Below are 15,520 nucleotides of genomic sequence, written 5' to 3' on the forward strand. Positions count from 1 at the left end.
CATCACTCTACAGCTCCCTGAAAGGACGTTGTAGAGAGGTTGGTGCTGGTCTCTTCTCCCAGGGAATTAGTGACAGAACAAGAGGGATCGGCTTTAAACTGCACCAGGGGAGGTTCAGACTGGGCATGAGGAAAAAACGTTTCCCAGCAAGAGTGGTCAGAGAGTGGAATAGGCTGCCCAGGGAGGGGTGGAGTCCCCATCCCTGGGTGTGTTTAAGGGCCGTTTGGATGAGCTGTGGGGGGATGTGGGGTAGGGGAGAACTTTGTAGAGTCGGGCTGAGGGTTGGACTCGATGATCCCGAGGGGCTTTTCCAACCTGAAGGATTCTGGGATTCTCTGAAAAGCAGCAGGAGCTGGAGCTGCCTAGCCCTCGTCCTTAGAGAATTCCCCACTGCGCTCTTCTCTCCAGCCACCCCAGAAAGATCAAATTTAAAAAATATAATTCTAGGCTGGGAATTCTGCAGAGAATTCTGGCTGCAGAAAGATCTGCTGATGCCAGCTGAGCCTGTAGCTCACCGACTCTGAGAAAGAGTTGTGAGCTTCAGGGGCTCGCAGGGGCTCGCTGCTGCCACGCTGGGGCTGCCTCTGGTGTGTGCTGGGGCGGCCGGCTCCCACCTGGGGCTCTTGGCTCCTCTTGTGTGGCAAAACGGGGCTCCTGGCTGTGGCGAGGCGGGTTTTTTGGGGTGTCCGTGTGCTCTCCCTGGTTCTGCGTCCTGCGCTCGTGAGTTGCTGCAAGTGAGCCTCTCCCGCTTCCTCCCCAGTGTTCGGAATGGTGCCTTTTCTCAACTCCATCCTCGGGACGATGCTGCCCATGCTGGGAATGGCCAAGCAGGACCACATGAAGTCTGTCTTCTGCTACGGTAAGGTTTTTCTGGATCTTTTGGATGTGTTGTGGGAGACTTTTTCCTGGAAAAGCAGGGACTGTGGATGGGGATCAGAGAGGTGGCTTGGATGGACCTTTCCTGAGTGCCTGGGAGCAGGGACCTGGCTGGCTCCAGCGTCACTGGGATCCACCAAAAGTCCTTTTCCACCTCCTGTCTGATCCCTGTCGCTCCTGTTCTGTAGCCCAGCGAGTACTGGTGCCCTTGGCTTTCTCCTCTGGCGCAGAGGACAGGGATGCTCCAGAGCCATCCCAACTCAGGTCGAGGTGACGGGCCCACTGGGATGGGGAAGGAGGGAGGGACACACCACCGAGGACTTAGAAACCAGCCTGTCCCTTTAGTAAGACCATGAACTTGGCTCCTTGCAACAGCACAAGTGTTTAGCCCTGACGGGAGCTGGGAGGAAGCCGGGATGCGGTGTCGGTGCGGGGCCAGCTCTCGCCCAAGCTGCTTCTGTCGTTCTCATGAGCTGGTTTCAGGATGTGACACTTTTGGTGGGCTGGCAGGATGTCACGGGGCTCCCTTCCCGTGACTCCCTCCTCCAGCTGTGGGCTTGCCGAATGGTTAAAATTAACCGTTAACGACTGATTAAAATGTTTTACTTGTGGTAGAGAACAATTTAAACTCGGAAAAGGATAATAAGCAATGGGGTCTCTTATAAATCTGTAAGAAAGAAAAGAAAGGAAAGAAAAGAGAAAGGAGAGAAAGAGAGTCAGAGAAATCTGGATCAGCACCCCTGGATCCAGCGTTGTCTCGGGTCCGGTAATCCTGGGTGGTGGGTGCACACCCAGCAAAGTTTCTGTTGCCTTTTTAAGTTCATCTTACCAGCTGATTAGCATACTAGACGAGGAGGGGCAGGGATTCCACCAATTCATTTCCATGAGAGACAAGGGAAAAGGTGGAGCAGGGGTTCCAGTTGAGCCGGTGGTCATTGCCCAGCTTTGGTTTTTCTTCTGTTCCCAGAGATCTTCTTAGTTGTCCCAGAAATGATCCCCTCTTCTCAGTTCTTGTGACCACTTGGGTGGCCAAGGCTGATTAGTCATTAGCAAATCATTAGGAAAGGCAAGCTGGTGTCTGGCTTGCAGAATAGAGCCACGGGCTTAGCGGTCCTTGGACTTGAGGGGAAACAACCTGGTTTAGTCCATGTCTCCCCCTCTGAGGTTTATCTAAGGAATTTGTCATGCAACTGCAAGGGGGTGGGGGGTGAATCCTTCCATGCACCCCCACTCCCCTGGGGGCCATTTCTTAGACTAATCCAAAGGCCGCAGCTTGTCCTGGAGGTTTTCTGTGTTGATGGAAATTTGAGGCGTTTCTTCCTTCAGTTCCTTACACTCGGTCTCTAGCCGGGGCTGATCCACCTTCGCCTGGACGCGCCGGTTCCTGGCCCCAGTCGCTTTGTGTCTGCAGTGACACTCTCCCGAGCGCGGGGCCATAGCGTCTGCGTCCCGGACCACAAGACAATGCCCCAAACCGCGTGACGGCAGCTTTCTTAATACCACCAGAGGATCCTCAGCATTTGTGGTTTTGTTTCTGTAATGGGGCAAAAGAAGAGGTGGTCTGGGGGAGCGGAGGTTCAAGGTCTGCGACAGACGTGGTGGGAGCTGCTGGAGCGTGGCGCTGGCGCGGTCACTCTTATCTCCTGCTGATACTTTCACCCGAGGCCTGGGAACGTGGCTCCACTCGTCAAGGGATGGGCGGGCCAAGAGGCCCTGGGGATGGGGACAGGACTGCGGGCAGCAGCATCTGTTTCTCCTGGAAACGAGGAGGTTTGTGTCTGAGCTCGATGCTGGGATCCGCTGCAGCCCAGTCAGTCTCCACTGTCGCATTTGAAGGGCTGCTGCGACCTCAGGAGCTCTTGTTCTGCTCTGTTGAGCTCAAAGCGAGAGTGTGCGGCACTTGGGCTGTTTCTCCACAGGTGTGTTCTCCAAAAGCTGAGGCCAGGCGATCTCTGGGGGTAGAAGCATACTCCTTCAGGCCAGCACGACCAAACCCCTGAGCTGGTTTAGTGCCGGGGGTGGTTGGTGTTGGCACACCTTTCGGCCAACTGGCTGCGTCTTTTGGGATGGGAGATCCGCTGCCGTTCCTGGCTGGGACGGCTCGTCAGATGAGACCCAGTTGGGTGGGAGTGTTGGTCTGCTCGAGGGTAGGGAGGCTCTGCAGAGAGATCTGGCCAGGCTGGAGCGATGGGCTGAGGCCAACTGGGGGAGTTTCACTAAGGCCAAATGCCGGGTGCTGCCCTTGGGCCACAACAACCCCCAGCAGCGCTACAGGCTTGGGGAGGAGTGGCTGGAGAGCTGCCAGTCAGAGAGGGACCTGGAGGGGGATTGATAATGAGCCAGCAGTGTGCCCAGGTGGCCAAGAAGGCCAATGGCATCCTGGCTGGTATCAGCACTAGCGTGGCCAGCAGGGACAGGGAAGGGATCTGACCCCTGTGCTCGGCACTGGTGAGGCCGCCCCTCGATTCCTGGGTTCAGTTTTGGGCCCCTCACTCCAAAAAGGCCCTTGAATGACTCGAGCGTGTCCAGAGAAGGGCAACGGAGCTGGTGCAGGGTCTGGAGCACAGGTGTGATGGGGAGCGGCTGAGGGAACTGGGGGGGTTTAGTGTGGAGAAGAGGAGGCTGAGGGGAGACCTCCTGGCCCTCTGCAACTGCCTGAAAGGAGGGTGCAGAGAGGGGGGATGAGTCTCTTGAGCCAAGGAACCAGCGGCAGGCCAAGAGGGAATGGCCTCAAGCTGCGCCAGGGCAGGGTCAGACTGGCTCTTAGGAAGGATTTCTTTGCAGAAGGGGTTGTTGGGCGTTGGAATGGGCTGCCCAGGGCAGGGGGGGAGTCCCCATCCCTGGAGGGGTTGAAGAGTCGGGTTGAGCCAGCGCTGAGGGATCTGGTGGAGTTGGGAACGGTCAGGGTGAGGTTCATGGTTGGACTGGAGGAGCTTCAAGGGCTTTTCCAACCGAGGTGATTCTGGAATTCTGTCAGCACTGCCTGGCCCTGCAGAGACGAGATCCTTTTGCTCGGGCATGGTGGGGGAGGACCAGCCTGGTTAAACTCTGTTCTGAGGTTCCGGTGGCTCTTTCTGGAGCAGCCCTCCACCATCAGCAGCTCTTTCTCCTTCCTTGCTTCCAGCAATCGCTTCTTTTGGCTTCCTGCTCCCCTCTCCTCCAGCTTGGTCCTGTGAAACGTGACGTCCCGTCTCCACACGTGTTCCTCCCAGAACGCCCCCCTCGCTGCTGCCGCTGAGGCACGGGCAGTTTCTTGCTCTTGCAGGGCACTTGCAACCTTTTAACTCTCACTCTAAAGCCCGTGAAGCCTCCAAAGCGCTGCCGGCGCGGGGGAGTGGCGGAGGGAGGATGAGCATTTTTAAGCAGCCCCGTGTGGATCTGCCCTGACCCCAAAAGCCCTTCCTGCCCCCTGTCAGCCCCTCGCCACCGCTCCTGGCCACCACTGACCTCGGAGCACGCAAAAAAACGGGCTGAGGTCTGGGGGACGGGAGGACGTGTCTCCCTGCACCCCCTGAAAGCTGGAGGAGGCTGTGAGGTGGGTACGGGGCTGCCAGGAGGGGATGTCCCGTCTCCAGCAGATGCCTGCGGAAGGGAAGACGTCGCCTGCCAGCACGCTGGATTTCCGGCTCCATATGGTTTTTGTGTAATTTTTAGCCAAAACTTGCAATAACTGAAAGGCAGATGAGGTAACTGGAGTCAGCACAATGCACGACGCAGGCAGATCTTTTCGGGGCAGTTTTGCTGTTCCAGGATGTCTCAGCGCGAGCGACAGGGACAAGGAGGTCCCGGGCTACAGGGTAGTTATGTAGAGCTTGATCTGGGCTGAAGGCGGGGATGGCGAGGTGGAGACAGGGACGTGATCCTGGTTTTACGGCTCCGGCAGAGTCGGCCAGGTCCCGCTTTCTGACTTGGGAGGGTGCCAACCTCGGCGGCCCCGCTGCAGGGAGGGGATGAGCTTCCCAGCTGTGTCCTAAAACCTTGTTGGCTGGAGTAGCTCTTGCCCCTGGGCTCCTGGCTACAGGCTTTTTAAAAAAACAAACCAATAAAAACTAAAGCCAGGCATAACGTTGCCTGTTGCCGTTGCACCCACCTGGCTTTAAGCTGGGAGAGGACTTGATGGTTTTGGTCAGCAATGTTCCCTTTTGTCAAGACAAACTTCTCACAGAAAATTTAGGAGGGCTCAGCCTAAACGAGGGTGCTGTGGCTGCAGCCTGGGGACTGGCTGGGGGGGGATTTCTCTCCCTGCTCCAGAAAGGGGCTGGGTGTGATGGGGGAGAGCTGGGCCCCTTCCCACCCCCCCCCCAAGAGGGGCATCGGTGGGAATTGGGAGCGGCCAGACCTGCGGGTGCGTTCCCAGCAGCGTGAGCTCCATGTTGGCCCCTGCTGCTGGTGCCCTCCGAGCCCTTCCTACCCCATCTGAGCCGTGGGGAGCAGCTTGGGAGGTTCCTGACCCCCCCCCCCATTAAGGGCAGCAGAAGAGCAGGGCTCAGCCCTGAGGGTGACAATGATCTCCTCCAGCAGGCAGGGCAGCGCTCGCAGTGCTTTCTTGTGTGCGGCCAGGGTGAGGAGGCGTGTGATTGAAGTGATCTGGCTCCGCGACGAGGTCATGGAGTGACTCAGCATCTCTGATCCTGCCGGGCTGAAAATAAACGTCAGCTGTAGGCGAGGAGGGAGCTGTGCAAGCCCTGCTGCGTCCGCTGCGCAGGCTCCTTCCTCGGGATCCCCCCCTCTCCTCCTCTTCCTCCCACAGGAACCTGCTTCCTCCTCTGGATGTGATAACATGGGTGCATTGAGCTCGTGCTCAGGGACCCGGCGGGCTGGTGTGCCCTCGCTCATCTCACATCCTCGGGGCCGTGGCGGCGTCTCCGTCCCTCAGGCACGAGGGCTCAGGCACAACCGGGCTCCGGAGCGCCCACCGGAGAGTGCGGGCACTGCTCCGGCGGCACCGGGCGGCGGTTGTGCCAGAAACACACCGTGCTCCTCCAGAGCCTCTCGCTGCGGCGTGGGGCCGGCCGCTTGTTTCCTTCAGTGCTCTCTTACTGCGGGAAACCTCCCACCGAGGGTTCCAGGGCCTCGGGAGGGGGTTGAATTTGCCCCTTTAGCGCAGGATGTGGCTTGCAAGGTTTCCCTCCCCGGAGGAGCTGAGCGGGCTCCTCCTCAGCAATTTTCTTGCCCCAGAGAAGGGCGGGGGGTATCGTATGGGCACAGCGGCCCCTTCCCCAGGGTCCTGCTCCGGGATTGCAGGAATCATCCTTCTCCAGCAGGAGAGGGGCCCATGAGCTTGTCCTGGGCAGGCTGCTTGAGCTGGGTCTTGGACCAGGTTTGCTCTGGAGCTGCCTCCACCCTTGAGCGGGCCATGATCCTTCTCCTCGCCCCTTCCCTCAGCCTCACCCCCCTGCCCGGGTCCCATTCTGCTGCTCAGCGGTGATGCTGGCAGCTAGGGCTCTGGGCCTGGCTGGGTCAGCGGCACAGCACCGGCTCTGCAAGCCCCAGGCTGCCTCCTTCATTAAGAAATGGCTAGTGAAGGGCGAGGAGGCTACAAGAGCCTCGCTGCGCATTCATGGATTAAGGAAGGGAGCGTGTGTGTGCCCCGCGGAGGGAAGGCAGTGCCCATTCATGTGCACCCCGGTGCCTGCGGGGTCCTGGGAACGGGACTGGAAGGAGCTGGTGCTTGGGCAAAGCTGTGCGGAGCACCCACAGCCTCCCTGCCGTGGCCACGCTCGGCAGCGGCGCAGGGCTCAGCCCGGAGAGGTTCATGCCAAGCAGCGTCCTGCGGAGGAGCTCCTGAAGAAAAACTCGGGCGGTGTTTGCAGCCGAGAGCTGCTGCTCCTGGTGTTAGGTGATCCCTCGGCTGCCCCAGGAACTCTGCAAATCCTTGGGGAAGCCTGTAAAAAGCCGTGGCAAAGGCTTTCTTGGGAGGCAGGTGGAAGGTGGGTATCCCCTGCAGTCACCGGCCTCTGGCTGAGCCTTGTGCTCGAGCCTTTACACAAACGTGCTCTCCTCACCCGCCTGGCTCACGAGAACGTGTGCTCACACGCAGCGCTTGCTGGCCCAGGGACCAGACAAACTCGTTGGGGTGTGGTGCGCTGGCTTGCCTGGGGCAATGAGCCTGCAATTCTTGGCCACCCCGGCTGCTAACACAGGCATAGAAATAGCCCAGGTGGCAAATCTGGAAAGCTGGAGAGCTGCCAGTCAGAGAGGGACCTAGGGAGTGATTGATAATGAGCCAGCAGTGTGGCCAATGAGGCCAATGGCATCTTGGCTTGTATCAGCACTAGCGTGTCCAGCAGGGACAGGGAAGGGATCTGACCCCTGTGCTGGGCACTGGTGAGGCCGCCCCTCGATTCCTGTGTTCAGTTTTGGGCCCCTCACTCCAAAAAGGCCCTTGAATGACTCGAGCGTGTCCAGAGAAGGGCAACGGAGCTGGTGCAGGGTCTGGAGCACAGGTGTGATGGGGAGCAGCTGAGGGAACTGGGGGGGTTTAGTGTGGAGAAGAGGAGGCTGAGGGGAGACCTCCTGGCCCTCTGCAACTGCGTGAAAGGAGGGTGCAGAGAGGGGGGATGAGTCTCTTGAGCCAAGGACCCAGCGTCAGGCCAAGAGGGAATGGCCTCAAGCTGCGCCAGGGCAGGGTCAGACTGGCTCTTAGGAAGGATTTCTTTGCAGAAGGGGGTGTTGGGCGTTGGAATGGGCTGCCCAGGGCAGGGGGGGAGTCCCCATCCCTGGAGGGGTTGAAGAGTCGGGTTGAGCCAGCGCTGAGGGATCTGGTGGAGTTGGGAACGGTCAGTGTGAGGTTCATGGTTGGACTGGAGGAGCTTCAAGGGCTTTTCCAACCTCCATGATTCTGGGATTCTGTGAAATCCAGGCTCCTGGGGGTCAGTGGAGCTGGCTCTGGAGCTGGTTCTATCAGCCCTGGCCCAGGATCACACAGCACCGCGTCTCTGGTGTGGCCGCGCGCCAGGATCCCTCAGAACCGGGGCACCTCTCAGGAAGTCTCTCAGCCTGCCAGGGAGAGTCCTGGTGCATCTGCTCTCCCTTGAGCTGCTGCCCAGTGGAACAGCACGTCAGCCATCTGCTTTCTGGAGGGGCTAAAACAAACACTGCCTTGTACGTGTGGAAAACTCGAATCCACGATCTGTCTCCTAGCTCTGCAGCACTTCAGCGAGAGCATCCAGGAATACTTGGCGAACTTGGACAAGGCCCCAGACCCCACAGTCAGGAAGGACACCTTCTCCAATGAGATCTTCAGCGCCTACGAAGTGCTCTTCAACAGCTGGCTGCAGCACCGGGAGGCCAAGGTGAGGACAGGGGGGTGCGGGGGCTGTTAGTCTGATGTCGGCCTTGCAGCGTCTCAGCTGAGCCTTAACAACGTGGCTCCCAGAAGAGGAAGCCCCTGGCTCTGATTTAGGGCTGGGTGCTTTTCTCCTTGTGCCCTGCAGCACTACTCGGTTCCCTCCGTCCTCCCATCCCGTACGTAACGGTGCAGAATGGATCGCTGGGAAGCGGAACACGGGGTGATTCTGCAGCCCTTTGCGGGGACAGGCTACGGCTGGGGGGTGGCCGGCCAGATTTTGTCCTCTGCAGCTATGGGGGACATATTTAGGCGTCCCCTTTCCCCGCTGAGCACCCTGTGTGCTTAAACCAGCAAAGCTGGGGGAAATCCTGCCCCTGCCCCTGCCCCTGCCCCTGCTCGGAAGCTGCGAGTTGCAGTGGGGCGAGTCTGCGGCAGGCCTGTCCGTCCCGGCTCCGGGCCACACTCTTCACATGCCATCTCTCCCTGCAGCTGAGACTGGCCGTGGTGGAGGCCCTGGGGCCTATGAGTTACCTGATGCCCAGTGAAAAGCTGGAGGAGCAGCTCCCAAAGCTGATTCCGGGCATCCTCGCCCTCTACAAGAAGCACACAGAGGCCTTCTACATCTCCAAGGTGAGCAGTGCAGAGCGCTGGAGTTGCTGGCCGAGCCGGTCAGAGAGGGACCTGGAGGGGGTTGATTGATAACGAGCCAGCAGTGTGTCCAGGTGGCCAATGAGGCCAATGGCATCCTGGCTTGTATCAGCACTAGCGTGGCCAGCAGGGACAGGGAGGGGATCTGACCCCTGTGCTCGGCACTGGTGAGGCTGCCCCTCGATGAGTGGGTTCAGTTTTGGGCCCCTCACTCCAAAAAGGCCCTTGAATGACTCGAGCGTGTCCAGAGAAGGGCAACGGAGCTGGTGCAGGGTCTGGAGCACAGGTGTGATGGGGAGCGGCTGAGGGAACTGGGGGGGTTTAGTGTGAAGAGGAGGCTGAGGGGAGACCTCCTGGCCCTCTGCAACTGCGTGAAAGGAGGGTGCAGAGAGGGGGGCTGAGTCTCTTGAGCCAAGGAACCAGCGGCAGGCCAAGAGGGAATGGCCTCAAGCTGCGCCAGGGCAGGGTCAGACTGGCTCTTAGGAAGGATTTCTTTGCAGAAGGGGTTGTTGGGCGTTGGAATGGGCTGCCCAGGGCAGGGGGGGAGTCCCCATCCCTGGAGGGGTTGAAGAGTCGGGTTGAGCCAGCGCTGAGGGATCTGGTGGAGTTGGGAACGGTCAGAGTGAGGTTCATGGTTGGACTGGAGGAGCTTCAAGGGCTTTTCCAACCTCCATGATTCTGGGATTCAGTGGTTCTGTGACATGTGCCCGGCCCTTGCTGGGTGTGGGGTGGTACCGTGCCTCTGCTCACTGCCCCCGTCGGGCTGCGCTTGGCCACACCGACAGCCATACGTGAGCACGGGCAGGACACCAAGCAGCGGCTCTGCCCGTCCCAGAGCATGATGGGGGGGGTCCTTTAGTCCTTCCCTTACCGCTGGCGTCGTGCAGCTCACGCCTGGGCTGCAGCTGCCTTTTCCACGGGCGGTTCCTCTCCCGGCATCGTGATCCCTCTCGCTGCCAAGCCCAGTCTCGGGCAGTCGTGCCCGCTGATCCAGGAGGACGGAGTGACTGCAGCCCATCTTCACTGCCATCTCCGTGTTCTCACCATGCACCAGCCGTGGCTCACAGCGCCCAGCCTGCTTCTTCGTGGCCTCCTGCCACAGCATCAGGGGAAGAGGCGGCTTGTGGGAGCACCAGAGCTGTGTCCTCTGTGGAAAATGGATTTTGCTGCCACTGCTGTGGGTTCACGATCGCTCCTCACGATCCTCCATCCTCCTCTGTGCTCCTCTGGAGCCCAGGTGTTCTCCCGGTGGTAGTCAGGACCGTTACGTACGGGACGGGAGGATGGAGGGAACCGAACGCAGCTGCAGGGCTCAAGGAGAAAAGCACCCAGCCCTAAATCAGAGCCAGGGGCTTCCTCTTCGGGGGGCCACATCCTTACGCAAGGGCCCATCTGAGACGCCGCGAGGCCACTGTTCAAGGAAGAAACAGAATGACCAGACTGGGGGTATCTCTGGGTTTGCTTTATTAACACTCAGAGTTGGGCCAACACCGCAGTGAGTGGCCACTGCCCGAAGGCCTCGCACAGTTCATACACTATTTCTAAATCTGTTACCTAAGTCCAAAGTCTTTGTAAGTTTTCACTCAACCTTTGATTCTCATCACTTATTAAAATTCACTACAACCCCTGTCGCAGCCAAATTCTCTTCTGGTCCCAATCCTCGCTTCAGTTTCAGGGTCATTTTTCGGGTCATCATCTTCTGCATCTTTCTTCCAGTAGTTTTCATCTCGCCCAATTCTGAGCAAACACTGAAGATGTTCTATGAAAGGCTTAGCTAGAGCGAGCGCTTTCCAGATACTGAATTCTCTTAATGTGGCAAAACCCCAGTGTTTGGTCAATTAACCATCCTTTGTTAAAACTGCCTCTGTAGGATCAGCTTGACGGGGTTTTAAACCAGCCTTGGGCTGGGACTATCCAAGCAGCAGGCTCAGAACACTTTTCAGGCCTGTTGAGCAGCGTTCTGGTTGCCTTGGGAATGTCACAGGATAGCGATGCCCTGAGCACGTTTCACTGGGCCTTAAAATCTTATTTGCAATAATAATAACCAGAGGTTATATTTAAAATTCTTCTATGCTGACGTCGGACTAACCTGGTCTCTTGCTACACAGAGCCTCTGCCAGATCCTGGAAGCCTCTGTCAACATTGGGAGCCGCAGCCTTGACGTGCAGCTGGACCCTCTCCTGGGCACCCTCCACCCCCAGGTAAGGGCTGGGCAGAGCCACTGCCCCGGGAGGGGGCTGGGGGGGGGGGGGTAACGCTGGAGCCTGGCTGTAAGCTCGCTCTGTGGGGCTCGAGGCTTCCTCTGGATCAGCTTTTCTGGCCCCGGGTTGTGCCCTTCCGAGGCTCCCGGCCTCTCCCCTGCTCACGGGTGTTGTACCAGCTCCTGGGCCCTGCTACCAGGTCTCTCGGAGGAGTCACAGGCACAGCCAAGTTGTCTGGAGTGAGAGCAGCTCTGCCTGCACAGTTCTGCAGCAGATTGAAACCAAAATCAACGGACCTTTTAAAAAGTTTGCTTTTTGAGAATAAATGAGGGCAGTGACCGTGCAGGAGCCCCTCTCAGGCTGCCGAGCCCAGCCGCCTCCTCAGCTGCAGGGCTGCAAGATCTGTTGTACTACAGAACTCTTCAAATCATGCTGCTGGGGCTTAAAACAAATCTGAACGCTTTTTTTTTTTTTAATACTTAACTATGAGTCTTGGAAGGGTCCGGCAGAGAGGCTGTCCTTTAAAATACACCCTTTACCAAAGCGATGTGCAACAACGGAAGGGATAACGGTGCCATTTGTAGGAAGAGCTTCTTGACAGGCCGAAGCCGCTCAGGGCCGGGGGCCGTGGCTGCCCTCGCGCCGCCGCTCCGGCTCACTTGCAGCCCTGAGTGTCTTTTTGGCAGACCCGAGGAAGCAGATGCACCTTGTCCTTGCTGCAATGTAAATTGAATTAAGGGACAGAATTATTTTAAGAGCACCTGGGAGGGTTGACTTGTGGTGAAGAGGTTCCAGAGGAGGCAGCCGGCAGTCCCGGTGCATGGTGGGAGACATTTAACTGAGGAACACGCAGCTCCTGAGCTGGCGCCTCGTTCTGCGGTGGTCTCGCCGCGATGCTGGGGGCACAGGCAGAGCTCATGGGCTCGTGGACTGCTGTCACCCCCAGCCCCAGGGCTTTGCCCGCCCCGTATTTCCGCACCACGCACGGCTCTGCCTCTCCAGGGCTGGCCCTGCCGCCTGCCAGCGCCCGTTCCGGGGAACGTCCCTGACCACGGGTGTTTCTCCAACAGATTTGTGCTCCTGCAGATCCATCTGTCCCCTTGACTGTTAAAAATCACACCGAGGTTCTTCGATGCTTCACCGTCCTGGGTAAGGGATGACGTGGTGGGGCTGTCCCTGCTGCTGGAACCCCGTGGGGAGTTGGGGGTGTGCTGCGCCCTGGCTGGGGTTTGTTCCCCCTGGTCTCAGCTGGGTTTGGGGGAGATCGTGGGCATCTCGTAGCCACTCTGGGGAAATGGGAGGGAGGGGAGGGTGGCAGTGGCTGCCCTGGCTCTAGCCTATGGCTCCAGGCTTGCGGTAGCTTTGCGTGTCCCTGAAGGCTGGTGTCCAGGGCGAGCATCGAGGAGGAGTGTGGGGGCAGCTCCGCTCTCCTGGAGCTCATGGCCGCCTCAGGCCTGACCATCCCCTCCTGGAGACCTTCCCAAAGGCACCTGACTCGGTTTCGGGGGTTTCTTCAGAGCCTTTTGAGCTGCAGCAGCCCCGAGAGCTCTCTGGGAGCTCTGCGGCATGGCCAGCAGCGTAGTTGGGCGTTGGGGGTGCCCTGCTCGTCCCTACTCCTTGCTGCTAATGCCGGTGTTACTCCGGGTAGCGGCTGTGGCACGGACGCATGTGCAGTTGCCCGAAAAAGAGCAGCGGTGTGACGAGCTGCTGCTGAGTCACGGCGGGGAGATCTGTCCCTTTCTGTGAGTGTTCCTGAAGGCAAAGCTGCAGCCGAGCCGCCCTCGGCCCCAGCGATCCTCAGGCTGCGCTGCCTCGGAGCCGCCCACCCCTCCCCAAACGCGCCTCTTGAATGCCCGCGAGCGTTGCTCCAATTTCAGCATCCACAGACTGGTTTTATTTTTAACAGTCAAAATGTTTTGACAGCCCGGGGCAGCGCTTGTTGGGAGGTATAATTTAAACTCCTTCAGCTCCCTTGAGAGCGCAGGAAATGTGCTGGAAGTGCTGGAGAAAAGCTCAGGTCTGGGTGGGAAGAGCAGGACGGGCCGGTGAGCCTGGCTTGTGGGGTGACACAGTGGCAGGAACGTGGCTTGTGGGGTGATGGGGCCACAGGAACATGGGTCATGGGGTGACAGGGCAGCAGGAACGTGGCTTGTGGGGTGATGCGGTAGCGGGAACGTGGCTCGTGGGGTGACACAGTGACAGGAACGTGGCTCGTGGGGTGACACGGTGTCAGGAACGTGGCTCATGGGGTGAAATGGTGGCAGGAACATGGCTTGTGGGGTGACACAGTGACAGGAACGTGGCTTGTGGGGTATCACAGTGGCAGGAATGTGGCTCGTGGGCTGATATGGTGACAGGGATGTGGCTTGTGGAGTGACACGGTGTCAGGAACGTGGCTCGTGGGGTGACAGGGCATCAGGAATGTGGCTCGTGGGCTCACACGGTGGCAGGAATATGGCTTGTGGGGTGAGGGGGCAGCAGGCTGCTTCCTGGGGAGCTGCCTGCTCAGGAGAGGAGGGGAATGTGGGGCGGGATGTCTCCGTGGGGGGGGTCTGGTGAACGCACCCCCAGTCTTTGGGCTGGGGGCCCTCCCCAGGGCGACGCGTGTCCCTGAGGGTCACTTTGGCTCCCGCAGCCTGCTCCTTCCCCGACCGCGTGCTGGCCTTCCTCCTCCCCAAGCTGGAGAGCAGCAACGAGAGGACTCGTGTGGGGACACTCCTCATCATGAGGCAGATCATCAACAGCGCCCGTGAGTACCAGGGTGGCTGCCAAACCCCTGGTCATCGTCCCTGGTGGGGGGACTCGAAGGCCAATGGCACCCTGGCTTGTATCAGCACTAGTGTGGCCAGCAGGGACAGGGAAGGGATCTGACCCCTGTGCTCGGCACTGGTGAGGCCGCACCTCAATGAGTGGGTTCAGTTTTGGGCCCCTCACTCCAAAAAGGCCCTTGAATATTCGACTCGAGCGTGTCCAGAGAAGGGCAACGGAGCTGGTGCAGGGTCTGGAGCACAGGTGTGATGGGGAGCGGCTGAGGGAACTGGGGGGGTTTAGTGTGGAGAAGAGGAGGCTGAGGGGAGACCTCCTGGCCCTCTGCAACTGCCTGAAAGGAGGGTGCAGAGAGGGGGGATGAGTCTCTTGAGCCAAGGAACCAGCGGCAGGCCAAGAGGGAATGGCCTCAAGCTGCGCCAGGGCAGGGTCAGACTGGCTCTTAGGAAGGATTTCTTTGCAGAAGGGGTTGTTGGGCGTTGGAATGGGCTGCCCAGGGCAGGGGGGGAGTCCCCATCCCTGGAGGGGTTGAAGAGTCGGGTTGAGCCAGCGCTGAGGGATCTGGTGGAGTTGGGAACGGTCAGGGTGAGGTTCATGGTTGGACTGGAGGAGCTTCAAGGGCTTTTCCAACCCAGGTGATTCTGTGAGATGAGGGGGTTGAGGAGACAAGCCCACCCTTGGCTGCAGGGTCAGGGGAGAAGGAAGCCAGTCTGCATCCCAGCCAGCTGGGAAGGGGGTGAGGGACAGAGCCCTCCCCATCGGGAAAGGGGGATGTTCAGGGTCAGCAGCTCTGTCCTTGCCAGTTCAAGAGCGTCATCGAGCTTCAGAGTCTCTCTCCTTTTTTTTTCAGCCTCTCAAATGGAGATTAAAAAGCCCTTTATTCTTTCCTCTATGAAACTTCCTCTACAAGACAGCAACAATAAGGTAAGCTGAGCTTCTGCTCTTCCGCAGGGCGCTGTGGGGGGAGGGTTTCTTTTGGGGGCCCTGCACAGCCGTGCCCTGTACCCCTGCCAGCCCAGCTCCCTGCCCCGTCTCTCTCCTGGCTGGGCTTTTGGCTGTTGTGCCAGCGTGCCCAGGACATACCCCCCGATGTTGGGGAGCGCAGGGGGACTCTTCCATCTGAGCGTCGCCGGCAGCGTGGTCCTGCCTGCAGCGCTGCCTGCGAACAGCCCAGGGTCCAGGAGCACCGGGCTGCCGGCCGGCAACTCGCCTTGCGCGGTTGCAGGATTCGTCCTGTTTGCAAACCACAAACGTTGCTTTGCTGGATGTAACCACGTGCGGCAGCCGGTGGCGTGGCCATGGGCTCCTGGCCGCGCCGCTCCGGAAAATCCCGCAGCCGTGAGCCATGAGCAATGAGCCACTGTCCCGGGCGGTGCCGGGCTGCTGCTGGCCGAGCCCAAACCCAGCTTAAGGGCCATGTGGGACCCGTCATAACCTTCCCCGCTGAGGAGGAGGAGGAGGTGACGAAGGGCAGCTGTGAGGAGGGCCCCTGCAGCAGGCAGACCCCCCCTGCCCGCAGCCTCTCCCCACCGACAGTGCCGGTGCTCTGCCCGCGCAGGTGAAGCGGGCGGTGGTGCAGGTGATCAGCGCCATGGCTCACCACGGCTACCTGGAGCAGCCCGGCGGCGAGGCCATGCTGGAGTTCCTGGTGCGGCAGTGCGCTCTGCCCTCGGAGCCGGTAAGCGCCGCCCCGCCGGCTTAAACTCTGGAAGGAAGGAGCCTGGTGGGGCGGGGAAGT

At 59.5% G+C, this 15,520-nt stretch overlaps 1 protein-coding gene across 4 annotated transcripts in view; it reads left to right on the top strand.

Moving 5' to 3' along the window:
• MROH1 (maestro heat like repeat family member 1) overlaps positions 1-15,520 on the top strand; it is a 61,391-nt gene that overhangs the window by 6,173 nt on the left and 39,698 nt on the right. For all 4 annotated transcript variants that reach the window (XM_074824977.1, XM_074825158.1, XM_074825072.1 and 1 more), the window contains exons 6-13: positions 761-859; positions 8,020-8,171; positions 8,657-8,797; positions 10,924-11,016; positions 12,087-12,165; positions 13,652-13,765; positions 14,633-14,706; positions 15,341-15,460. In XM_074824977.1, coding sequence (XP_074681078.1) covers positions 761-859; positions 8,020-8,171; positions 8,657-8,797; positions 10,924-11,016; positions 12,087-12,165; positions 13,652-13,765; positions 14,633-14,706; positions 15,341-15,460 — 872 coding nt within the window. The remainder of the gene's footprint in view (positions 1-760; positions 860-8,019; positions 8,172-8,656; positions 8,798-10,923; positions 11,017-12,086; positions 12,166-13,651; positions 13,766-14,632; positions 14,707-15,340; positions 15,461-15,520) is intronic.

Source organism: Strix aluco, chromosome 1 (assembly GCF_031877795.1).
Source record: "Strix aluco isolate bStrAlu1 chromosome 1, bStrAlu1.hap1, whole genome shotgun sequence".
NCBI lineage: Eukaryota > Metazoa > Chordata > Aves > Strigiformes > Strigidae > Strix > Strix aluco.